The sequence below is a fragment of the Varanus komodoensis genome, unplaced genomic scaffold (genome assembly GCF_004798865.1).
Source record: "Varanus komodoensis strain SLA01 unplaced genomic scaffold, ASM479886v1 scaffold3, whole genome shotgun sequence".
Lineage (NCBI taxonomy): Eukaryota > Metazoa > Chordata > Lepidosauria > Squamata > Varanidae > Varanus > Varanus komodoensis.
The window spans coordinates 62,721,227-62,747,415 of NW_025335761.1; the positions used below are offsets into that span (position 1 = coordinate 62,721,227).

The 26,189-nt window shown below is 50.2% G+C and overlaps 1 protein-coding gene across 3 annotated transcripts in view; it reads right to left on the reverse strand.

Moving 5' to 3' along the window:
• Window positions 1–26,189, reverse strand: part of SLC35F4 (solute carrier family 35 member F4) — a 123,134-nt gene that overhangs the window by 26,944 nt on the left and 70,001 nt on the right. Inside the window, exon 1 of one of the 3 annotated variants that reach the window (XM_044436532.1) lies at window positions 5,728–5,803. The exons of the other annotated variants lie outside the window; for them this stretch is intronic. Coding sequence (XP_044292467.1) covers window positions 5,728–5,803 — 76 coding nt within the window. Of the gene's footprint in view, window positions 1–5,727; window positions 5,804–26,189 lie in introns of those variants that run through there. 3 annotated transcript variants of the gene reach the window in all.

The following is a 26,189-nucleotide window of genomic DNA, read 5'->3' on the forward strand; positions in this document are numbered from 1 at the left end:
ACCAGGACGGCTTGTCCAGCCAGGTGCACGAGTCGGTTCAGCCAAGCGGCCAGAAATGCAGGCACGCCTGAGGAACAGCCACGTGCAAAATGCCCTCGATTTCACTCCTCTGAAGAACGCTGAGGTTGCCCTGTGTGGAATCAGACCAGTTCCCAAGCACTTCCTAGTCTGCGGGGGCCACTCTCCAAGTTCCCAGACAGGTACCTTTTGACTAGGGGCACAAGAAGGTGTGTCTGAGACCTTCTGTGCACAACACACGTTCTCCCGCTGAGCTGGGACACCCACATCCAGGACGGTTCTTCCCGCTTCCATGGGCCCCTTTCGCCTTGCCTCCTTGGCTGAAAGCCTCTTCTCCATCCACCCGTTCCAGGGCTCTCGCTCATCCATTCCATTCCCCTCTCACCGTTGTGCTCTAATGAAGCAGCCCTGCCTGGCAAACCGACCCACGGATGGTCATATTGGCTGAAAGCACCGACGGCAAACTAACAGGCTAGTCTTTCAGGGGGCTTGAGAAGACACAGCTACACAAGGCTTTCTTTGCACATAAAATACTGCTTCAATAACCTGTTTTGCCGCAGATTCCAAAGGCAATTTTCCAATACGATATTCTCATCATTATTAAATATTAAGATTTTCTATAATGCAATCACCAAACAGTTCACGTAGCCCTTCCAACAAGAATGCTTCCTATGCTGGGGTGAAAACCAGCACTTCTGTTTCCACAAACATAGAGCACATTCTTTGGATTATTCCCATGGATATAATCCAGCCCACGGATTAGTCACCTCTTGAAAGGCAGAGGACAAGACAAAATGATTTCCTTTGCAGTGGAATTCCTGGTTTCATCCTCCATGCATAGTCTTCTGGTTTCTCAGGAGCCAAGCGGGCTACCAAGGCTTCCAGCTCAGGCCTGGACCTGTGCTTTGGCAATGCCCCCAACTCAAATGCATTGGACTACACCTACCATCCGCAGGCTCTCCAAATGTAGCCCATTCCAGTTGCCTTAGGTTTTGGGAAGGCAGGCAGGCCATCGAGAGTCATGATTCCCCAAGACTTTGGGCAACAGAAAGATTTGAACCTCATAGAATCATAGAATAGAAGAGTTGGAAGGGGCCAAGAAGGCCATCGGGTCCAACCCTTTGCTGTTGCAGGACACCAAGTTACACCATCCCACTCAGAGGGCTGTCCAGTTCTTTTTTAATGTCTCCAGTGTAGGAGAGCCCCCCACCTCTCCAGGCAGCTGGTTCCATTATTGTATTGCTCTGACTGTGAGGAAGCTTTTCCTGATGTCCAGCCTGACTCTGGGTTGTCGCAACTTGAATTGACTATTCTGTGTCCTGCACTCTGGTATCAGCAAGAAGAGATCTTGACCTTCCTCTTTGCGACAGCCTTTAGGGCACTTATAGAGAAATATCACCCCCCACACACACCCCACTGCCGTCTCTTCTCAACCCGTTTGGTATCAGGACCAACTCTTAGCCAGCTGCCAGGTTTGGAGCAGCGTTTGAAGCCCCTTCCCCGCTTTGTCTAACTTGGCTGTAGCCGGAGGCAGTTTGGTGTAGCAGCTGGCAGCCAGTGCTGCTTCTGGTCCAACATTTCAATTCTCCTGGGTCGTCCAGTGTTGCCGCCCTGTAGTAACAAGGCGGTAAGACCTAGTCTGCAGAGGAGAGTCCTCTAGTGGGTGGGATGCCCAGACTAAGCGATTCAGAATCAAAGAGCCATCAGCGGGGAGAGACGGTGCGGGGCCTTCCATAAACAGCCACTAGGTCAATCTTCCTCATTACGGTGAAATGCAAGCCATTCCTATTTAAATAGGAGTTGTTATCTCGCCATTTGCATTCATGCATATACATCAGCATTTGCACATGTAATGCAAATCATGCCCCCTCTTTTGGGCAACATCCGAGAGCCCCCTCTGGAGTGAGACTGTGCCAGAACCCAGGGGAATTCTGGAGAATTAAAAGGTGCCTTCTGCTCCCCTATATGAACCCAAGCACCGTGTGAAGGAAGGCATCTTTTCAATTGGGCCAGCCCAGGCACGGGTAAGGTCCTGGCACCCCCATGCGCGAGCCCCTCAAAAGTGCAGAATGCTCCCCAGGCAGCGGCTGGATTCTCATCACCAGGTTGGACTACAAACGTTTCCGGCCCAAGCCCAAGTTGTTTTGGCAACTCTTGTCTAGCCTTCCCCACCCAAATTTGTTGGACTACACCTCCCACCAAGAAGGGCCACCAGTTCCCAGCCAGCAGGCCCTCAAGACGCATCCAATCGCGAATGCTCAGCATGCTGCTCAGGGCACTGGGAACTGCAGCCCAAAACATCCAGAGCGCTGCCAGGTGAGCTCAGTTTGGGCCTTGCTGTGGCTTCCCCCAGGTCCCCAACCCGCTTCTTCCCACCTCCATTGTTCCTTCTTATTACTACAGCATTCCTTTCAACAGATTTCTCATTTCAAGCCTTGATCTGCACTTCACGGAGCCACCTGACTGATCTGCCTGGATACCCCACCCTTCATTCCGATTCTGGCTGTGCTGGACTGACACCTGGCCATCCTTCTCCTCTGTGCCGGCTGCCACCTGGGCACAATTCACATCCTGGCCTCCCACAAGGCGTGCAGTGCACCTGGGTCCCTGGGGAGTTTCCGTGACTGGCCAACAGATGGTGCCCTAGTTAGTGGTGCGGCTACTTCTGGCCCTTTGGGCCAACAGCCATGACTCACAGCCCAGGGTGGGGCCCCAAAGCCACCTGGAGCAGCAGGTGAGGAGGGCTTCAGGACAGCCAAAGCAAGCTCCCTTTGATCTGTTCTCATCTTGGTGCTATGATATAAGTGAAGTTAAAACACAAAACTGCTCTGAGTTCTGTTTTCTTTTTAAAACCAGAAACGTTGCTGTCGTTGCAGAGGGAAGAATATGGAAACATTATAAAGCATAGCATAGCAGTTGTGAGGAATGGAACAGAATTAGATCTGGCCCTCTAAAGTCCACCTCCAAAGCGCAAAGAGCATTCAGTCCAAGATCTAAAATGACCCAGTCACAACAGGCCTTCCAGTTTGCAGCAGAGGGTTCTGGGGAGAACAAGGCATGTGCTGCTGTCTCAGGGGTAGGACAGTCACTATTTTGTTTGTGATCGTCCCAGCTGGAGGTCACAGCCCTGCCACTGTTCTCCGGCTCGAAGGATGGGTCCCTGGAAGAACCTCCACCTCTCCAGCCCTGTAGAAACCTCAGGCTGCATTGCTGGATGTGAGCCCTTTAACAATCCAGTCAGTTCCTCCAAGGGAAAAGATGACCATGGAAGAATTCAGCCTGCATAAGCTTTGTCTTGGCTTTAGCGACCTGCTGAGACAACATCCTCCTATTGAGCTCTAGGAAGCAAAACTCGTATGGCACTGTCCAAGGTCTTACTTTCTTCCGGCCTTGATCTTGCTACCAGCTTCCCCTGCAAATCTCAGGGGAGCACAGAACAGGACAAGATTCAGGTTTTGGGGAGCTTCAAGTGTCTCCAGCATGGAGTAGAATACAAATAAGCCTCTGGAGAAGGGAACAAAGGGCTTCCCCTGCTATACTAAACTCCAGGGATGTGGCTTAGGACCTGGTTACCTGAAGGAACATCTTCTTCCATATGTGCCTGTCCATCCCTTAAGATCTGGGGCTGAGGCCCTCCTCTGGGAGCCCTCCTTGAAGGAGATCAGGAGGGGGACTACCCAGAGAAGGGCCTTCTCTGTGGTGGCGCCCCAACTGTGGAACACGCTCCCCAGAGAGGTTCACCTGGCGCCATCACTTTATTCTTTTCGGCACCAGGCTAAAACCTTTTTAATTTCCCAATGTTTTAAGGTCTGACTGTTTTTAATATGGGTTTTATTGTTGACTGGTTAAGAATTTGATTAGGATGCTGTGTTTTATTCTATTTCGTCTTATTGTTAAACCGCCCCAAGACTACGGTGAGGGATGCTCTAAAAAAGTTTTAAATGAATACATAAATGCTCCGAGAGCCTCAAAGTCCAGCACCACTCCAGAGGCACAGAGGAAGACAGCCCAGGCTCAGCCTGCAGCTGCCCTACAAGCTGGAGGGCCAGAGGTCCTGGCTCTTCTTCCCTCACCCTTCTTCCCCGTTGCGTGAGGTGGGCTTCAGAGGCACACCAGGCACGTCAGGTGTCCAGAATCACTGGGAGGCGCTCCAGCCATGCATGCCAGACCCACGCAGTGGAAATTCGTTGGTTCAGTTGGCCACGGACGCCCAGTCCGCTGCTTTGCACACCCCTCTGTCTGGCTGAACACGGCTGGGACATGCGCCGCCCCCAGCTGGGCTGACACAAACATCCAGGTCATGGGAAGGCACCCTGTTTCGAGCCAGATCCTTGGTCCATCCAGGCCAGCCTTGCTGACCCTGATGGGCAGCAGCGGCGCTGCATGCTTCTAGCAGGGACCCTTCCTAGCCCTTCCTGGAGGTGCTGCTGGGGTTGAACCGGGGACCTTCTGCATGTAAAGCAGGGCTCTACCACTCCACCACAACCCACAGATTTCTATCTGCGCCTTTGTCTGCCCAACAACTAGCTCTGCGTTCACCCCAACGCCCCAGGTGCCAAAGCACAGAGACACATAGAAGCAGAGCAAGTCAGAAGGGGCCTCCCAGGCCATCTAGTCTGACCCCCGGCTCCAGCCGGGTCCGCTCACGACATGCCCACCATGTGCATGTCCAGCCTCTCCTTGCCCAGCTCTTGCCCTGACTCCAGCCCCTCCATGGATGTCTCAGCTTCAACCTCAGCCAGTGAGCAAACCTATTATGGGATGGCTGTATTAATGTGTCAGAGGGATGGGGTTGTCCTCCACCTTTCCACCAAGAGCTTGGCACCCAAGGTGACTCTCCAGGAGTGATGCACCCTGTGCGATTCTTGGGTGAACCCAAGTCCTTCTCACACTTTGGGTTTCCTAGCAAACAGCCCCTGGGGCTCACGGGCAACACCAGCCCCTGATCCCACCAGTACGCGGCCCATCCATGGACCCAGAGCCACGGAAGCTGCCCCCAGCCCAGCCTTGGCACCCTTCCCTTGATTCTCAGCTGACGCTTGCTTGATCACGGCTGCCCAAAGCCAGCCCAGCCAGCCAGAAGAAGCCCCTCCGCTTGCTGGGGCCGACAGCTCGACGCTCGTGGCAGCAGACGCGGGCAGACACCTGTGAGCAGGTGACCCTAAGAGCAGGTGGAAGTGGGAAAATAAGAGATGCCTTCCCAGAACGAAAAGTCTCCCTCCTCCTGTGCCTTTTTCATCTTCCGTTATTTTAAAAGATCCTGCAATTTAAACTACGAGCTATGCCTCCAGACGGGTAGCTCATCCTTACGGAGGGCTGCAGCATAATGCAATGTCTCAAAGCGAGAAAAATTAATGATATTTGTGCTGAAATATGATTGGGCAGTCAAGCGAAACCGAGAGAGCTGGTTTGGCAGCACTTTGCAAACCGAACATGAAAGATGAAGAACTTTTCCCCCCCAGTTCAGCCTTTTCCTCCTCTCCCCCCACCTCAGAAAAGGTTCTTTATACACAGTCAAAAGCAGACATTCTGGGAAGGTGACGCCAACCAAGAAATAAAGTCTTTTAGAAGCATCCATCCCCTTTTACCAACGGCCCATGCCTGTTATTTTATTTCTCGGAATGACCGATTTCAGGAAAAACAGAACAGGCTGGAAAGGGATTCCTTTCCTTAGGTAAAATCACGCAGGAGGAATAAAATTGCATTTACCGTCAGATCTAGGTGAGTTTAATGTGGAAAGACAGAATGGTTCTAACGGTGCCACTCTTGCCGTATGTTTCTTCATCCTCTGGGGTTGGTCGCTCTGAGATGTTACGCTCCCTTCTCTGCCTCTTGCCTCCACATTGTTTTAGGTCCCTCCCCCAGCACCACAAGGTACCTCTCTCCTGCGCCGAGAGACAAGATGCGGTTCGGAAGATGCTGCAGCGAGCTAGGAGGCTGATCAGCCGTTTCCCGGGGAAACCATTTGCAACTCGTTCAAACAACACTTGACCTCAGAGGCGGCCCGCTTCCCTCCCGTGCGGTGCTCGAGCTCAGCCAGGGGTTCGGGGAGCGATGCCGAATGTCTCCTCCCGCAACTTCGCAGACGGAGCAAGCTGGTTGCAAGCCCACCCACCCCCTCTGCGTGAAAGAGGGTCCTTCTGCATGCTCGCAAGTCAGGCACGCGATTTCTCGACGGCGGCGGCAAAGGAACAATTTGCTGGCGCTTCGTGCGGTGAAAACATATGTGAGGTCAGGTCAGGTGCTGCCTGCCAAACTTCGGCTTCCAGTGACTAATTTTGAGACGGGGAAGTGGGACTCCCCGACGCTTATGAAATATCAGAAGGCGCAAGCGAAGCTCCGAGCATCCGCGGGGCAGGTGAGGCAGAGATGCTTAATTAATGCATAACAAGTCCAGCCTGGTCCTGATCAGGGAATCCTAAATCCAGTCAGCATAAAGGCACATGGGATTTAAATTGTTACAGATCTTCATCTTAGTAAATTAAAGGAAAGACAATGAAATTAAGGCAAATACTTGCCTTATTCCATTTTTATCTTTCTTTTGCCCTCATGAGCTCAGAGGCATGTAGATGGCTCACACCTCCATCACTACTGCCCAAAGGTTATTTCACAACAGCCCTGAAAGGTAGGCTAGGCTAGAGATTATGACTAGCCCAAGGTCACCTTCATAAGGCTCCCCATTCTGGTCCAGCTCAGCCTCCCTCCCCCCAAATGCACTCCAAATAGGTTGGCTACCCCAGTGCTCTCAAACGAGCACCCTCATTCTCTAGCCACTATACCATACTACCCGCTTCCCTTGCACACTTGCCTGGAAGGAGATTCCATTGAAAAAGTGGGATTTGCTTCTGAGTAAACACCCCTAAGACTGGCCTCTCAAACCACATAGCATTCAGCAGCAGGAAAGCTTTTCCCCTCAATCTCATGGGCAAAGTGGCACCTACAGATTGCCTTCCTTTTCCACAGTTTTTAAAAAGATGCAAGTCTTCATTTGCCAAAACACACACACACACACAAGTAAAAGGGGGGAATCACAGGGTGCTGTTTCTGATCCCCAAGTCCCTACCTGCGGAGGAGGGGAACGGCTGGCCTTCTGGAAATTTTTACAAAATTACCAACATGCAGCAACCAAAGCAAATCCTCAAAGGCAAAGAAAAGAACTCCTAATTATCATTACTAACCTACTTTCTATGTTGTCATTAACTTATTAAAAGGGCTTACATGCCACTTGTTAGGGTTACAATAGATCTGAAATCAGTTCATAAAATAATTTCCTAAGAAAATGCAGCACCATCCGGCAGTAACACAACGGAGCCAGGGAATATTCCCAGAAATACAAGAACTGGCCACCCCACTAGTCTTAAGACCCAGGAAACATCCAGGGAAGCAGGTTCACCTGAAGTTGTCAGCATACGAGGAGCTCTGCTAATTTCCATGGGGAAAACTCCACATGGTAGGGGTCAGACCTGAGAAGTCTGCCCCCCCCCCCCCCGACACTGTGGTCAAAGGAGCATGTACACAAGCCAGTTATCCCCAACAGAAAAATCAAGAGCCAGATGACCGATACAGAACCTCGGTTAACCTGGCCCTAAGCTCTTTAACATGCTAATTTAAAGAATGCACGAATGTCCCTTCCAGGTTTTGCACCATGCGCCCCTCTGTTTACTTCCCAAATTTGCACAAATTTCCCCTCCATTTCTTTCTCAGCCTCTAAATTTGCACAAATGTAAAGGCTGGTCATAAACTAAGGAGAAATTAAGGCAACAGAAAAGCTGGTCACACAGGGACTCCCCTTTCTGGACTTGATGGCGACTGGGGAAGTGCTGGAATGGAGAAGGACGCAGCCCTTTGTTCAGATTGCCTTTTCTTTTTTGGTGCTTCTGGGTAGCACAAAGGGGTCCTCGTGTCTTGCTATCCCTCCCTGCCTCGAGGCTTCGGAATTGTGGGTAGTCCCTTGGACTGCCAAGAGATCAAATCAGTCAGTCCTAAAGCAACCCTGGCTGCTCTTTAGAAGGCCAGATAGTGGAGATGAAACTCAAATCCTTTGGCCACCAAATGAGAAGGAAGGACTCCCTGGAGAAGAGCCTGATGCTGGGAAGGATTGAGGGCAAGAGAAGAAGGGGAGGGCAGAGGATGAGGGGGCTGGATGGGGTCACTGGGGTGGTGGGTGTGGGCTTGGGCGGACTCCGGGGATGGTGGAGAATGGGAGATCCTGGAGGAGTGTTGTCCGTGGGGTAGCAAAGAGTCGGGTAGGACTTTGTGACTGAACAACAGCAACGAGCCCAAGGGCAGCCTCGCCTTGCAAGGCTCCTTGCAGATGGGCTCCTGAACTTTGGGATTCACACTGACAGCTGAGACATACACGGACATCGGCAAGGTGAGGACGCATGGGACGGAATCGGCACTCTTCTCGCCTGGACAGGACTGGGCTGGGGATTTAAACCAAAAATAACCATTCGGGCAAATGTCAAGAACCATACACCCCTGCCCCAAATTTCTGTCATTTAAAAAAAAAATCCTGCCATTTTAAAAAGAGGGGAACCCACAGCTTGGATTGATTTGCGACACGCTGGGTTGAGAGCAGCAGTGTGCTCGTGTGTATGTGTGAGTGTGCACCAGGGTCAGGGGGAAAAGAATTACATCCACTGCAACCGTGGGGACAGAAATCAGCCCCAGAGTGCGGCCAGACTGCCTCCCAGCCCGTGCCAAATTACAACCCAGGGGCTACTCATCCGCAGAAACACCGTCTTCCTAAGATCCCGTGTCAGTGGCCTGGCCTCATCAGCCTACCCATGCAACCCTAATGGTTGGGGATGATAGGGACTGTAGTCCAACACAGCTGGAGAGCACCAGGTTGGGTGAGGCTGCTCAGGTCCCTAGTTTTAGTAAACTATTTTCAGCATTTTCTGCATCTTTGGGCAAAAATAACCTTGAGATTCGATGTGATTTTTGTTCTGGAGCGGGGCCAGGCCTCCTCTCCTCATGCGTAATGTCAGCAGTGGACAGGGCTGGGGTCAGCTGTCCACAGGGACAGAATACGAAGCACATCATGCCTTTCCACTTTTGGCTACCTCCTTTCTCGCTCCTTTTCCCTTCTTCTTTACTCTCTCTCTCCCCCCTCTCCTTCTCTTCCTTCCCATCCAGCAGGGGGCCAAAACAGGGAAGCTTTTCCCCTGATTTTTCAGGAAAGGAATCCCAGAAAAAATAGGAAAAATCTTTCCCCCACATTATTCTATCCCCTTTCCCTGAGCTTCTAGCTGGCCCTGAACTTGGGGGCTACCTGCAGCCACCACGGCCGTTACGAGTCACAGGGAGACCCCGCCTTGGCGTGCTGAATTAGACGCCTGTGGCTGGATTCTTTCCACAGGCTTCTGGCAAGGCAGGGCTCACCACATCGTGCTTTTGCAAACTGATCTGATGCCGTCTTAAGTTCTGCTGCGCACACGGCCTCACAATGTTCGCTCGCGTGTGCAGCAAATGAGCAACCAAGCTGGACATACATAAAATCATAGAAATCAGAGAATAGTAGAGCTGGAAGGGGCCATGAAGGCCATCAGGTCCAGCCCCTGCTGTTGCAGGACACCAGTTTACACCCTCCCACTCAGATGGCTTTCTGGTTTCTTTTTGAATGTCTCTGGTGTGGGAGAGCCCCCCACCTCTCCAGGCAGCTGGTTCCACTGTCGTATTGCTCTGACAGCGAGAAAGCTTTTCCTGATGTCCAGCCTGAATCTGGGTTGCCACAACTTGAATTAATTATTCCGTGTCCTGCACTTTGGCATCAGCAAGAAGAGATTTTGGCCTTCCTCTTTGTGACAGCCTTTGAGGGAATTCTAGAGGGATACCTTGTCCCCCCTCAGTCTTTTCTTCTCAAGGCTGAACATGCCCAGTTCCCTCAGTCTCTCCTCACAGGGCAGCATTTCCAAACCCTGGATCACTTTTGTTGCCCTCTGCTGGACCCTTTCTCATTTACCTGCATCTTTCTTAAATCTTGATGCCCAGAACAGGACACAGCATTCCAGGCACTGTCCCCAAATCAGAAACTCCATTACATAGACCCAACCTCACTTTTCACTTTGGCCTTACACCAGTGGCTTTGATGGACGTCCATCCTGGCATCAACAGCCCAGTAAGAGAAGCTCTTGGGCGGCACCCCTGAGAGTGGGTGGGGCCAAAGGCAAAAGGGGTGGGATCAGAACATCCAGCCTGTGGAAGCTTAAAGCTTTTGCTACCAGTACGAGAGCCATAGGAAAGGGGGTTCAACCATGTAGAATTTGGGGGGGATGCAGAAGCCTACAAACCACCCCCATTGGTGGCTTGGAAAGGTAGAATCGGAGCAAGGGAATGAGGCATGCCATTTAGGCAACCCAAGAGTGCTGAACTGGGAGCCCAGGAGGGGCTGACCTGCTGCTAGGCAGACGCTCTACACCCCGCCTTTTGTGGAAGAGTAATAAGAAGCTGGGCCATGTGTGGCCCTTCTTCCTTTCCTCCTCCATCCCAGCCCCTCCCATCAAGATGCCTCCTTGCTTTTGGTCCTGGGTCGAGACACACCAGACTGAGCCATTGGGTCCAAACCAGCAAACGAGAGCTTGTCCTTGCTCTGCAAATTAGAGAGCAGGCTTCGAATGGGCATGCTGTTTTCCGAGGCATCGCAAGCCATCCTTCTGCTGGTCTGAACATTGTAGGGTGGCTGAAAAGTGGTGCTCTGGCAGCCTTGATCTTCTCGTCGATCCAGGAGGAATAACCTCCGCGTGGACCCATGGGGACTGGCTGGACCGGTAAGACAGGCAAAGGGCTGCAAAACTCTTGTCTCCTGTCATTTCTTCAGCACTTTTAAGGACAGCAGTAGCTGTACGATGACAAGCGAGGGAACCATTATCAGCTCCTTGCACTGGGTTGGAATATTAATGTGCCTCACAGAAGAAAACAGCAGAATAATGCAAATGGGCAGAAAGAGAGGCGTTGCCGCCTCCGATTCACGTTGAGCGCCATTCCATGCTGAACCCAAGGGCATCTGTTGTGGGTCTAAATCGCCATTTCAGTCCCAGAATGTTTCAAAAACAAAAGCAAAGCAAACAGGACACTCACAAGCCTCAGGATGCTAACAGAATCAAAGAGTTGGTTCAGACAACTCTGTGCGGAAGCATCCATTTAAAAACAAGCTCACAAGAAACCCTTTTATTTTCCCACTATTTAATGTTTAATTGATTTTAGCTGGGGTTTTAGTATATTAATGGTTGGACGCTGCGGGATTTGTTTTATTCTACTCATTTATTGTAAGCCGTCCCGAGATGTAAGGGACGGGATAGAAAAGCTGTCAATAAATACATAAATGAATGCATGTAGATGCAATCACATGTCTGTTTGCATCAAGATATTGGTCAACTCTTACCCAGGTGCACATACGTGCTGCTAAGACAGACCATCGTGCGAGGGAAAGCTGAAGGCAGAAGCGAAACAGGATGGCCATCGAGGGGACAGAGGGGCTCCCTTAAGGAAGCCACAGGCCTGCACTTGGAAGAGCTGAGTGGCGCTCTCACGGACAGGAGATTCTGGAGGGCGTCCATTCATATGGTCCCCTTGAATGAGAGATGATTTGGCAGCACGTCCACAACAACAAAGATCAGGAGGATGGAAGAGGCAAGTGAATGGAAAGCTGGATTTGCCCATCGGGGACGCCCTGAATCGCCTTAACAGTTTGATGGAGACAAAATTCCACCGGCGGCTCCACTGAGGCTACCGTTGTGAGACGAGATGCCGCCTTCCAATAATCCCCAGCCACAGATCGTTTTCCTTGCCAGTCAGCAGAACTGGTCTCTGAGCATGCACAGAGCAGTTTGTTGAACCCAGTCTAGCGTTTCCTTCCAGGAACTCCCCTTATGAGCAAGCCTGGGCCCCACCCCCTTGGCAGGGGCTCTCGGAAGACTTCCTCTCCATGCACGGCTCATTCAGTGGGGCCTCTGGTCTCTGCTGATGCCTCGCCACGGGGTCGGCAGCAGGGTGGTACCTGGGGATTCCTCCTCCTCAGCGACCCCTCCCACTCGCAGCACATCTTCCTCTTCCTAGAACTGCCTTGGCTTGGTGAAGACTTGGCCTTGAGATGATCACCTGTTCTTCCTGCATCTCAGAATCTTGACCTAGCTCAGGGACCGGCAACCTTAAACACTCAAAGGGCCATTTGGACCCGTTTCCCACAGAAAAGAAAACACTGGGAGCCACAAAACCCTTTTGACATCTAAAATGAAGATAACACTGCATATATCGTTTTTTACCTTTAAAGGTAAAGGTAAAGGTTTCCCCTTGACGTGAAGTCCAGTCATGCCTGACTCTAGGGGGTGGTGCTCATCTCCGTTTCCTGGCCGAGGGAGCCAGGGTTTGTCTGCAGACAGTCTCCGTGGGCATGTGGCCGGCATGAATAAACACCGAAGTGCACAGAATGCTGTTACCTGCCCACCAAAGTGGTACCATTTCATCTCCTTGCATTTGCATGCTTTCAAATTGCAAGGTTGGCAGGAGCTGGGACGGAGCAACGGGAACTCACCCCATTGTGCAGATTCGAACCGGCGACCTTTCGATCTACCAGCCCGGCAGCACAGCAGTTTAAACCACTGCGCCACCTGCATCCCTTTTACCTTTATGCTATGTATAAAAAAACCCAATAGTGTGTTGCATTTATGAAATCGATGAAAGATTCTTTTATATAATCTCCATCTGTGAATGGCTTCCCGTGCCTGACTATTTCCTGAGCGGCCACAAAACTAGCGTATGTAGTTGAATTTGCAGACTTAATCCACTTCTTGAAATGATTTTTGCTCAGATCAACCTTCTGCATCAGTTCTGAAATGGCTTTTTCTCTCTCATCTCCATCTGGATATTTTTCAGCAAAGGCTGCGTGTTTATTCTGGAAATGTCTTGCAACATTCGACTTTTTGTTGTTTGGCAGATTCTCACCACGTATTAAGCCTACTGGTAAACCAGCCTCATCAGCAGTGAAAGCAAATGAATCTGCCCACGTACCATTAAACGTTCTGTTTTCGTCTGAAACTTTTCTTTTCTAGGATTTATCCATGGTTGGCCTACCGGGGGTCGAAAAGCTCAATCATGTGCCGGAGGGTGTCGCGCATTGGCGGTTGTGACGCATATTTTGAGTGACGGAGCTGCAGCAGAGGGATGAAAGAGCCACAAGCGGCTCCGGAGCCAGGGGTTGCTGACCCCTGGCCTAGCCCATCCTCCCCAATCTCACTTGAAATGTATCCCTTTCCGGTTCCAAATAGTTTGGAATGCAGCCAGAATTCCATGGACCTGTTGCCCATGTCCGCCGTCCACACTTCCAACAGCAACCCGACGCTTGCGTTCTTGCATTCGTGGTTTGCAACATAAATGCAAAGGCCTGCACTGGCTGGAATGCTCATCCACTTGATAAATACCTCTCCGTTTCCCTTCCAAGCACCAAGCAACCGCCCTTATAATGAAACCCGAAGTCCATCAGACCCTTTTCAACCACCAGAGAATCATCCAGAGAGACTCGTGATCCCAAGGACTGTAGCTTTAGGGATAAGGAAGCAACTTGCAGAGACCTCCCAACCTGGTGCTCTCCAGGTGTGCCAGCCTGCAGGTATGAGCGTGTCCTACCATGTCTGGATAACAGCATCGCCATGCTCTCTATGCATTTATTTGTTTTCAAAAATTTATTTATTCATTACATGTTATCCAAGTTCTCCAGCTGCGTAGAAATTAAAAACATAAAATCCAAAGGAGTGATAAAACAATGAGAAAAGAAGCCACATAAAAACAAAATAAAGCCAGCAGCGGCGCCCAGTAAAAGGCCCTAATTATAACCAGCAGAAGCAGCAAAGGCATGGAAGGCCCTTCTAAAATGCCTGGGACCCGTGCCCAGGACTTTCCCTGGTGCCAAAGGTGGGCAGCGTCCAGGGCCATTTCCAAAATCAAGGTAAATATAAGCATTAATGACAGATTGAAAGAATTCACAAATTCCTACAAAAATAAACACAATCTTCTCCTGCACCAAAAAGATAATGGTATTAGTGCCACCTGAGAAAGCAATTCATCAGTCTGTGTTTTGTTCTTGCTTGTCCATGGAAGCCTTCCCGTTTGGCAGGGTTTTGAAGGAATCTCCTCCTCACACCCCACATGAAGCTTCAGCTTCCTGGGATAGCTTAATATCCTCCGAGAAACACTGACTAGGCCAGTGGGTTCCACGTGTGGGTTCCCAGGTGCTGCTGGACTACAAATCCCATGGTCCCTGACAGCCAACCACAGTTTGTGAATGAAGGGGGTTGTAGTCCAGTAGCCTCTGGGGAGCTGTCAATTTATATGACACTCCTTGGAAGGTTATTTATTGCGGGGGCAGTGGGTGTGGGGGGGGGGACCAAACACCACAGGGACTAGAAACTTTCCAAAACTCTAAACAGGAGTTTTAGAGTAGATGGGAGGGCTAGAATAGCAGAATTCAGATGTGAGGGAGGACTCAGGCCCAGGGACAAAAAGAACCTCCACAGAAAGAAAAAGGATGGAAGTTGGGCTGCTCAAGCTGAACTGAAATTGATTTGCTGCTAGAAGCCGGTTAAGTGAGCAAACAACCCAGCCTAATTTTAGATGAGTATCTTTTCCAATATCAATATACCCTAATCGCTCCTTTGGCTAACTGCTCAAATTGTTGTCAAAGATGCTTGTTTACTTAGAAGTGTCAGCATTGCTGTGTTTCGAAGGCTTTGCTCAATCCAATTTGCTGCAAGATGAGCCTTCGTTTGGCGTCGTGATTTTCACCCCGCACAGAATGTTTCTGCCACCCTAAACAGGGTAATGAGGTTGGGGCTGCCAGGGTGTCATCCTGCTCCCCAGGCCCTTGATGCATGCAAGCTTCCAGACCAGCTGCTTGGGGCATCTAAGGCCCAGCAGTACGGAGGGAAGGAGCCCGGGGTGCTGGCAGGAATTGCTGTCCAACAGCACCCCAATTTCCCCCCTGACCCATCTCCCAACCGGCCCCTTTCTCCCCTCTGAGCCAGGTGCTCCGCCTCTGGAGTCCCCCCTGTGCTGGTGCAGGAGCAGCCCTCAAAGAATCCCACAGCCCCCAAAGGAGGCCAATCAGGGCCGTGCAGAGGCTGTGCTCGCAGAGATGACCAGCAAGGAGTCATAGAAACAGAAGCAGAGCGAGTCAGAAGGGGTCTCCCAGGCCATCTAGTCTGACCCCCGGCTCCAGCCGGCTCCACTCACAACTTGCCCACCAAGTGCATGTCCAGCGTATCCTCACCGATGGGGCCTCAACGACCTCCCGGGGAAGCCCATTCCACACCCTCGGGGTCCTGACTGTCAGGAAGTGCTTCCTGGCACCCCAGTTGAACCTTGGTTCCCTGAGCTTTGCTCCGTTGGAGCGCATCCTGCCTTCCTCTGCAGGGGAGAACAGGTCTCTGCTCACCTCCGAGTGACACCCCCTCACACACCTGTATGTTGCCAACAGATCCCCTCTGTGTCTCCTCTTCTCCAGGCTGAAGAGACCCAGTTCCCTCAGTCTCGCCTCATACGGCATCCCCTGCAAACCGGCCACCAACCTTGTGGCCCTACGCTGCTCTGACTCCAACCTGGCTGTATCCTTCCTGTAATGAGGGGCCCAAAACTGAGCACAATACTCCAGTTGCGGGCACACCAGAGTCGTGTAGAGCGGTAGTAATACCTCTCTCGATCTAGAAGCCACGCTTCTGGCTATGCAACCAAGGGTGGCATTCGCCCTCTTGACCACCGCATCACACGGCTGGCTCATGTTCAGCCTGCAGTCAACCAGCACCCCGAGGTCCCTTTCACGAGTGCAGGATGTGCTGAGCTTAACGGCCTGGCTCAACTCCTCCTGCATTCACACCACAAGCATCGGTGTGCACAATCACAACCAGGTTTCAAGGCAGTCACCTGGATGTCTGCCTGGCTCAGCAATTTTCCGTAACAGAGACAGCTTGCTAGAAAATGGGCGCCACTTGCTACCCTCAAGAGGACTTCATTCGAGTAAATTACACCGTACTTGTCAGTCAGGACTTTTTGAAGAGTGGCGTTTTCAGCCTCCAAGCGAACCAAACACTGCTGTTTTCTGAGCTCTGTGGAAAAGCCCCCCAAAATTTCCAGCCACGTGTGCATTTTTGTCTGCATTTCTCCCAGCACAGTTATTAGAAGAAATGCCTAAATGCCCACTATGGAAAAAAGTCCGTAAACACGACATTTAATGAATGGGCACATTTAGGAATGCGTACAAACATAGGCAGGCCTTAAATTTAATATGGACATTTTTACCTCCCCAAAGGTGCAACCTGATGCGGAGACAGGACGGAACGTACTTTCATGTCAAAAGATCTGGGTCCTGTAGAAATCCAAACAGACAGTTTTGTCCATCCCTGGAGGAGCAGAGCTGTGCAAGGATGTTTCCTGCTGAAATCGTTGCAGGGAGATGGGCCTCCACTGGTGTGGAGAAAGAGAAAAATGAGATGTTTTTCTCCCCCTCCATAACATGTAAACCCGGGGTCATTCCATGAAGCCGACTGGGGGAAGATTGAGGGCAGATAAAGGGAAGTGCCTCTTCACTCAGGCAGCATATAGTGAAACTGTGGAATTTGCTGCCACGGGGAGTGGGGATGGCTGCCAATCTGGGTGGCTCTAAAAAGGGACTGACAGATTCATGGAGGAGGAAGCTATCCGTGGCTACTGGCCTTGCTGGCCATGGGCTCCCTCCTTCACCAGAGGCATAGACCTGTTGCCAAAGAGCTTGGACAGGAGGCGGCCTTGTAGCCCTCCTGCTGGAGGGATCCTGCGGGCAGCTGGCTGACCACACAGAAACATAGAAACAGAGCGAGTCAGAAGGGGCCTCCCAGGCCATCTAGTCTGACCCCTGGCTCCAGCCGGCTCCGCTCACGACATGCCCACCATGTGCATATCTAGCCTATCCTTGAACACCCTCACCGATGGGGCCTCAACCACCTCCCGTGGAAGCCCATTCCACACCCTCGGGGTCCTAACCATCAGGAAGTACTTCCTGGCATCCAAATTGAACCTTAGTTCCTTGATCTTGGCAACACCTTTGTTCCTTGAGTTGTGTGAATGAGAGCTGCACTGCATGGACCTGGGTCAGAGATCTCTTCCCAACCGCAAGGTGAGCTTCCTTCTTTCCGGACTCATCCCAGGTAAGTCAGAGGTACAAACGCTTTCCGCTTGAGGGCCAAATTCCCTTTCAGACAAGCGCTCGAGGGCCATATCCCATTTGTGGGTGGGGCTGAGGGCAAAAGGGGCGGGCCCAACATTTTAAAAAATCTAGTACATATACCCCTGTCTTAATGAAGCTAATGCAGAGAGGGGTGTGTCCCAGCAGATGGAAGCTGCATTATACCACAGAACGTATGTTTTTATTGCCAATTACTAATTCTATATTACTGTGCTTTGAATTGCTACTTCGTGGTTATATTTTTGTGAAAATGATGTTGTACATTCACGATTTGGAAAACTTGATGGCAAGCATTATATACTTTTGCACTTCAACTGTTGGGCAGTATAGAAATTAAATAAAGAAAATAAACAAACTTGATTAAGACAGGCTACCCATCACTTCTATCAAACTTGGGACTCTTTCTATTATTGGCTAGAGAAATGGGACTTTGCATAGATTTAAATATGTTTTTAAGTTATCATAAATGGAAAAAGAAGGGTGTGGGGGCTGATCCAGCGGGCTCGATGTTTTTCATGATGGAAGTTGTTTGTAGTTTTCTTTTTGTTTTTTAGGATTATAATTTCAAATAAAACTTATTTAAAAAAAAGACAGATAGACTACCCATCCAGGAAGAAACTGGGTTTTTCTTCCAAGCCCCAGTCTGTCTTTGGCAGGTTTGTCACCCCACAAGAACTTGCGAGTGGAACCCTCATCAACCTCCAAAGATATTCTGAAATTGTTCCACAAAGCAGACATGGAAGCAGCCTTTTGTTTTAGGCAGATGTCTCAAAGGACCCTCTTGTTTAAAGAGAGATTATGAGTTTCTTAATCTTTTCACATAGTAATTTAGCTGTTCGCTGGCAACAGCACACGATGGGAAAAACCTGCCTTAGAGAGGATGGACAGTCAAGGCTTCAAAAAAGAACAAATCTGTATTATTAATTTCAAGCATGAGATACAGCATTGGCGGATGGGATAATAAATTTAGAAGCCTTGCGTTCCTATTATTATTTTTTGTTCGAGGTGTCAGGAATAATTTGGCTGTAATTGGATGTCAAATAATTATTAATGAAGAAATTTGGGGCAATTGAGAACGCTGCTTACACCGTCTAATTCTGCAGTTACAATGCGTCTGGTCCTTCTCACAGGATGTCTGCATAGGAGCCTGCTTATCGCAACCGTAGTGGAGGAAAAGCCACAAAATGAAATATTAATTATACATCTTTGTATATATCCTGGCAGAGTGACACTTGGATCGATAGCAGCCGTTGTTTTCTGCCTGACCCAAAGCGGAGCAATAGATCAGAATTAGGTACTGTACCTACCACTGTGGGGCACTGAATAAATGCAATAATAATAGTAAATACTGCGCTTTGGGATGATGTCTTGGTGGATCAGTGGGCAAACTTTCAGGTCACACAGCACAGAACGGGAGCCATTGCCTTGCCTTATGGGATCATTTGGAGCAACGGGGCTTCCTGTCTCACTAAACCCATATCGAATGCCTTCTGAGGATAAAACCCTATTCATATTTGTATTTTATTTATTTGACTTTTTTATTTATATCCTGCCTTTTTCCTACAAAGGGCTCAAGGCAGCTCACATCATTCTCCTCCTCCGTCTTATCCCCACAACAGCAACCCTGTGAGGTAGGTTGGGCTGAGAGTCTGTGACTGGCCCAAAGTCACCCAGTTGGCTCCATGGCCAAGCGGGGACTTGAACCCAGGTCATCCGAGTCCCAGTCCCACGCTCTTCACCACTGCACCACACTGGCTCGCAACAGAAAAATATGTCAACAGAAAAAAGACCTACAGAGCCCATATGCCCCAGCTAGCAAGGGGATTTGCAGGCTTTTCCTCTTTCTAAACATGTGCAGCAGTGTGCCCTAAATCAGCCTTCTCCTGGTGTTGGACTACTGAGTCCCATCATCCACAGTAAGCAGGGTGAATGAGAATTCCTGCAGAGGATGATGGTGCAACACATGGAGAGGGAACCCACCTGGTCGAGGCTGCCACAAGTCACTCTTATTCATTCAAGCGGTTTTGGTTTTTGCAAAATTCCTCAGGGTTTGGAATCGCCAAATGAGCTCCCAGGCTTAGAGGAATATCCATCAACATCCTTTTGATCGGCCCCAGAAAACATTTGGCTAGATTTCTCAAAAATGGCTGCAGAGATTTTGGAATCAACCAAATGGGCCAGGAAATTGGCATATTTCTGGGTGGACGCTTGGTGGAGTCAACCTGATCTGCAGACGCTCCTCTTCAACACTCACGCTATTTACTTGTGGCTTGCTCAGGTCAAGCTACGTACAGCTCCTATGCCCAGAGCATGTTCCTGCTGCCTTGCAGAAGATTTTTAAAAAATCATCTCAAAGAGCTGAAGTTTATTATTTTATACCAAAACAAAATGCGGAGTTGGTACCTCCTATAGTTTTAAAGGAGTTACCAACAATAACTGGATTGATACAACACCATAACCCACACTCAGAGGTTGAATATGGGTTGGGTGCAGGTTGTCTGGTTTGCAGGGGAAGCCGTGTGAGGCGAGACTGAGGGAACAGGGTCTCTTCAGCCTGGAGAAGAGGAGACTCAGAGGGGATCTGTTGGCGACATACAGGTATGTGAGGGGGCGTCACGCGGAGGTGGGGAGAGGCCTGTTCTCCCCTGCAGAGAAGGACAGGATGAGCTCCAACGGAGCCAAGCTCAGGGAACCCAGGTTCCATTTAGATGCCAGGAAGCCCTTCCTGACAGTCAGGACCCCGAGGGTGTGGAATGGGCTTCCTCGGGAGGTGGTTGAGGCCCCATCAGTGCAGGTGTTCAAGGACAGGCTGGACATGCACATGGTGGGCATGTCGTGAGCGGAGCCGGCTGGAGCTGGGGATCAGACTAGATGGCCCAGGAGGCCCCTTCTGGCTCACTCTGTTTCTATGTCTGCATGCTAACAAACCATGGCTTATTAACCTCCAACAGCTCATGAAGAGAACCGTGGCTTGCTGGGTTGTGAACCGTGGGCAGTTCATGGTTAACAGTCTCAGTGTGGCTGAGTTCAGACAGCATGAGTGCTCAATCACAGTTCAACAAGCCACACTCAAGCATGAGTTATTGTGTTGCCTCTGAGCTTAGGCTGTTGTTAAACCCAGAAGAGTTGGGCTTCCTAGAAAGGTTACAGAATCGTGGTTCCTGGGCTTAACCTGGTGCAGAATGTTGTACAGTTCCTATACTGAACTACCTGGAAGTAAATATCATTGAAATCAGTGCAACTCACTTGAGTATACGTCTAGGATTGTGCTAGCCACGGCAGAATACACCACCTCCATATCATTGGGCACCCCAGTAAGAGATGCATTGGGGTGTCGCCATTTTCACAGCTCCAGAATACCCCAAAGCCTAAGCTGCTCGACTAACAAACACAGAATCTTGGGAAAGCCAACACTCTAAATTCCTCTTGCAAACCAGATCCCAAAGCAAGATCCCTCCCTCTCTTCTAATTCCTGTCTAATCTCCATATAATCCCCCTTAATACTTTCCACCGGAACTCTTGCTTTCTTTTGCCATATTGTAGCAAGGCAGATAACAAGAGTTGAGTCTGGTGGACTGCATGAAGGGGTAGGAAGCAGATTATTATGCTAACTACAATATAAAAACTGAGCAAAAAGACAGAGTTGTAATCACTCCAGGCAGCTGGAGATGGATTACTCTTCTTAGCGGTGAATTAGCACTCAATTCCAGAAGTGCCACGTGGGATCCAAGCGCTGCTACGCATCACTTGCCCTGAAGTGGAAATGGGATCTTCAGATAAAAGAAGGACAATCCTCAGCTTCAAAGCTAGAGCTTGGTAAACAAAGGGTTAAGGGGAAATGCAACCCAGAATAAGCACCACTCAGGGAGGACAGAAAGGGGCAATTTCCCCCATCGTGCATTAAATACATGCAAATAACTCCGCTGCTTCAGTTTGTCTGCATCTCCCTTTGAAACACGCGTGCAGTTTTGGCCTCCGTGTGGGCATCATGCGGGACTCCATCCGGGCTGCTTCTGTCCACTTTTACTAATTCAAAACAAAGAAAGATCAGCTGGACGTGACTTCACATGAAGATGATGCACTGATGCCTTTCGAATGGTGTTTTACCAGAATGAGGAGTGTCACCCTGCAAGACCAGAAGACTGGCTGGCCTGGATCAGGCCGAGTCCAGCTTTCTGCTTGCACGGTGGCCCACTAGCTACCCATGCAAAATCCTCAGGCAAGACATGAGGGCAGGGGCCCACTGCCACCCATGTTCCCCAGCAGATGGTGAACATAGGCACACTGCCTCTGATAATTAGCTGTCCAAATGGGGGCCATCGCGCTCTCTTGCAGAGCAAATGAAATAGTTTAATTCTGCACTAAAAAACATCCTTCCTCACTCTGCCCTACATCTCCCACAAATTAGTTCCATGGGATGAACCCTTTATAAGAGAGGCATCTCAAGGTAATTGTGCATAAAATCCACATGTCCACCCCCCCTTCCCGCCGTGATTCATCCATACATGCCTGCACGCCAGGGTGTTGACCACTGGTAGAAAATTGGGCGATAAATTGAGTGAATCAATTCTAAGGGCCAACACAGACATTGTTTTAAATTTATGTTTTTCTGCTCAGTCCCCCACCCCATTTTCACTGCAGAATTCATGCAAGGGGACTACTAGGGAGCCAAACTTTAGCCCGGGGGGGGGGGCATAGGGGCTTTTAAGACTGTGCTTTCCCTAAAGTAAAAATGCAAAGACTCACATGTAAAGCAGTGTCTCTTTCACACCTAAGTGTGAAAGCGCTTCTGTTGAAAGCACAAAGATCTGTACCCTTCAAGTGTTTCCTACTCACAGTTGTGGGACATTGGGGGCGGGGGGGGGCATATCCACAGCCCCGGTCCCTTTCTGTGGATTTGGAAGCTATGGGGCTGCAATTGATGCTGCAGCCCTGTAGGGGGATTCCAGACAGTTCCTAGAGGTAGGATCCTGGTAGGTCACAACAGAAGTCCTCTTGTCCCCCTGTCCCCCAGTCCACAGAGCACTTGCAGGCACGGAGTGTCATACGTGACGAAAAGGGACCCTGGGCTGGTGGGCACACAGCAGGCATCTTGGCCCAGACAGCTTGCCAGAAAGGGCTCGGCGGAAAAGGTTTGGCGTTGGCAAGAGCTCAGCGGAGGGCAACAAGGATTCTGTGGGGACAGGAAAGAGAGCCCTGGGAGGAGAGGTTGAAAGATGCAGGCATGCTTAGCCCGGAGAAGAGAAGGCTGAGGGGAGATGGGAGAGCCCTCTACAAGGACTCGAAAGGCTGCCACAAAGAGGAAACAGAGAAACAGAGCGAGTCAGAAGGGGCCTCCCGGGCCATCTAGACTGACCTCTGGCACCAGTCGGCTCCGCTCACGACATGCCCACCATGTGGATGTCCAGCCTATCCTTGAACACCCTCACCGATGGGGCCTCAACCACCTCCCAGGGAAGCCCATTCCACACCCTCGGGGTCCTCACTGCCAGGAAGTGCTTCCTGGTATCCAGAGGGAACCTTGGCTCCCTGAGCTTTGCTCAATTGGAGTGTGTCCTGCCCTCCTCTGCAGGGGAGAACAGGTCTCTCCCCACCTCCGTGTGACACCCCCTCACATACCTGCATGTCGCCAACAGATCCCCTCTGAGTCTCCTCTTCTTCAGGCTGAAGAGACCCAGTTCCCTCAGTCTCGCCTCATACAGCATCCCCTGCAAACCGGCCACCATCCTTGTGGCCCTACGCTACACTGACTCCAACCTGGCTATCTCCCTCCTGTAACAAGAGGCCCAAAACTGAGCACAATACTCCAGTTGTGGGCGCACCAGAGCTGCATAGAGTGGTAGTAATACCACCTCTCTCTCTCTCTCTCTCTCTCTCTCTCTCTCTCTCTCTCTCTCTCTCTCTCTCTCTCTCGCGCGCGCACACACACACACACACACACACACACACACACACACAGTTTAGGAAATATACAGGAAGCTGGAAAGGCTTCAGAGGAGGGTGACAAGGATGGTTCAGGAGTGGGAAACAAGGCCCTGTGAGGAGAGATTGAAAGACCGGGCATGTTTAGCCTGGAGAAGAGAAGACTGAAGGGGGACATGATAGCCCTTTTCAAGTCCTTGAAAGGCTGATACAAAGAGGAAAGCCAGGATCTCTTCTTGATCATCCCAGAGTGCAGGACTTGGGATAATGGGCTCAAGTTCCAGGAAGCCGGATTCTGGATGGACACTAGGAAAAATGTCCTGACTTGCAGCAGTACAGCAATGGAACCCATGACCGAGGCAGGTTCAAGGAGGAAATGGACCGTCATTTGCCTGAGGTGGTTTAACTGGGGGTCCTGCACCGAGCAGGGGGCTGGACCTGAAGGCCCGAAGGCCCCTTCTCGCTTACTCTTCCATGAATCTGTATCGCTAGCTCATGATAAGTTCAGTGGAGCACAAGGAGTTCCACAAACACACCACGTTCTCTTCCTCATCCCCCAGTTTGAACCTTGAGCTTTTCCTGGGTGGATGCTTGGTTCCTGCTTCTCCCAAATCTTGCCTCTTCTCCCCCAGCCAGCCAGCACAGCTTGTGTGATCGCAGCAGCTTCAGCCACATTTCCTGTTGCTTCGTTTATTTCATTTATTTCATTTCTTTTCTGCGGCATCCAATAGCCAAAGCTTCCCAAGTGGTTTGCAGCAATTGAAAACACAAGCCTAATGTTAAATATCCATAATACAATGCAGAACAGCACAGCACACACTTCCGAAATGCAGAAGTACCGCAGCTGCGGACACCCTGCAAAAGCAACCACGGTTGGGCCACCTTCGCGCTGGGCTCCCCTGTTCACCTGAGACAACGCAACGTTCTATGCAGGTACAACATTTTTGAAAGAGTTAAACCTGAAGTCTTCTTATTAGGCATCATACCTGTTGCTATTAGTAAACAAGAAATATATTTGATTTTGCATGTAATTACTGCGACGAGGATTGCATTTGCTCAACACTGGAAAAGTGAAGAACCACCCACTGACGAACTGATCCTAAAAAAGATCTTGGACTGTGCAGAAATGGATAGATTGACTTTATCACTGAAGGAGAAAGAAGATGCTGACTTCTATCAAACTTGGGACTCTTTTTATTACTGGCTAGAGAAACAGGACTTCGTATAGATTTAAATATGTTTTTAAGTTATCATAAATGGAAAAAAATGTGGAGGCTGACCCAGCAGGTCCGATGTTTCTGATGATTGATGTTGTTTTCAGTTTTTCTTTGTTTTTAGGACCATAATTTTGAATAAAACGTATTATTAAAAAAAACATTTTTGATAGAGGATACCATAAACACTCCTGAGCAGCTGCCCCAAACTCACTTCTTTCCTTGGTGGCACAGTCACCCCTGCGTAAACCATCAAAAATTGTGTCTGTCCCTAAGCAGGCTAGTAAATAAAGCTGTGATTGGGGTCACAATTCCTTGGACATCCAAGCAAAAGTTATCCATTTCTCTGGTTTAGCAACCAGAGAAATGCAGCTGCCAATCTTCTCCTGAAAAAGGGGGCATGATCCAGCGATAAGAGGTGATCAGGATGGACCCCAACACTGTCTGCCTCCTCCCCCAGAGGAAAGAGATGGGCCCAGCATTCTTCAACCTGGCCCCTAGATGCGCTGGACTACAGCTTCCATCATCTCCAGTGAGCATGGTCCATGGCCTATGGGCATTGCAGTCCAATCCACTGGGAAGAAACCAGGATGCCCCCTGTTATCATTCAGGACCCCATAAATTCTACCCAGTGGCAGAACAGAGCTGAGGTCAACCCGCATGGATTGCCCCAACTGGAGCTGGCATCATGGCGGGCAAAAGCACTTGTGAAGGTCAGGGAGGTGGCAGACGTGGAGCTGGCCAACCACCAAGGCCACCATCTGCCCCCCGTGCAATGCCACACGAACAAGCAGGGCTTTTTTTGTCATAGAGCGCACCGGAACAGTGCTCCGGCACCATTTTTTGACGGATTTTTCCAATGGATTTTACGAAGTGATTTTGAATCGCCTGCCAGGCGTAGCAGGTCAGCAGCAAAAAGCATTCACATAGTGCCTGCAGGCTGCTTGGGTGTCTGTGCTGCTTGTGAGGGCGCTGCTCGGCTTGGGATCGGTCGTGTGGTCGCGCGCTGAGCGCTTACTGCCGGCGGCGACCGTTATGTGTATGTGTGTGTAGAGTGACTGGCTATGTGCAAAAGGTAAATAAGTTCTTTATTTCAAAAAAAGTTGGTGAATTCAAAATCTTTTTTAGTGTAAAAGTGTGACCCCAAGAGGTGAGTTCCGGCACCTTTTTTTTCTTTTTTTTCATTTTTTACAAAAAAAGCACTGGGAACAACACAGATGCAACTGGCGTGGAAGCCACAGTGCCATGGAGCACCCTGCCAGGACAAACGGGCACTTTTGAGGGGCAGAAAGAAAGGGGGGATTAGAAGCCCCCAGGCCACTTCCTAACCTGCCAGAATAACACCCCCCCCCCCCAAAAAAATGGTTCCACATCCCGATCACTGGCCAGCCTTAGATATGAGAACTCTCCTCTCTGGTCAGAAAGCAGAAAGAAGCTTCTTCATGGTCCAAACCCCCAAGAGGTAAGAAAAACTCGACAGCGTCTGCCTCCTCCCGCAAGGTGGAAGCATTTGGCCACCCTCGGAAGCCCAACTGTGTGGACCTGCCAACTGGGAGCGTGCAAGAATTTCTGCTCACAACGTGTCAGGTGCGCCCCAGCCGGAGCTCCAGGGAGGCGTGAGAGCACATGCGCACACAGCAAGAGGAGCAAACCGCCTCACCTGTGCTCACTTCCCTCCCATCCCCGGTCCCTGATTCAGTTTGTGTGTATTTTGCAATGTGCAGAAAATCCTAATTTGTGCATAGTTACTAACTGGGTGAAATCATAGAATAGTAGAGTTGAAAGGGGCCGTGAAGGCCTTTGGGTCTTTGTGCCAGCCTATG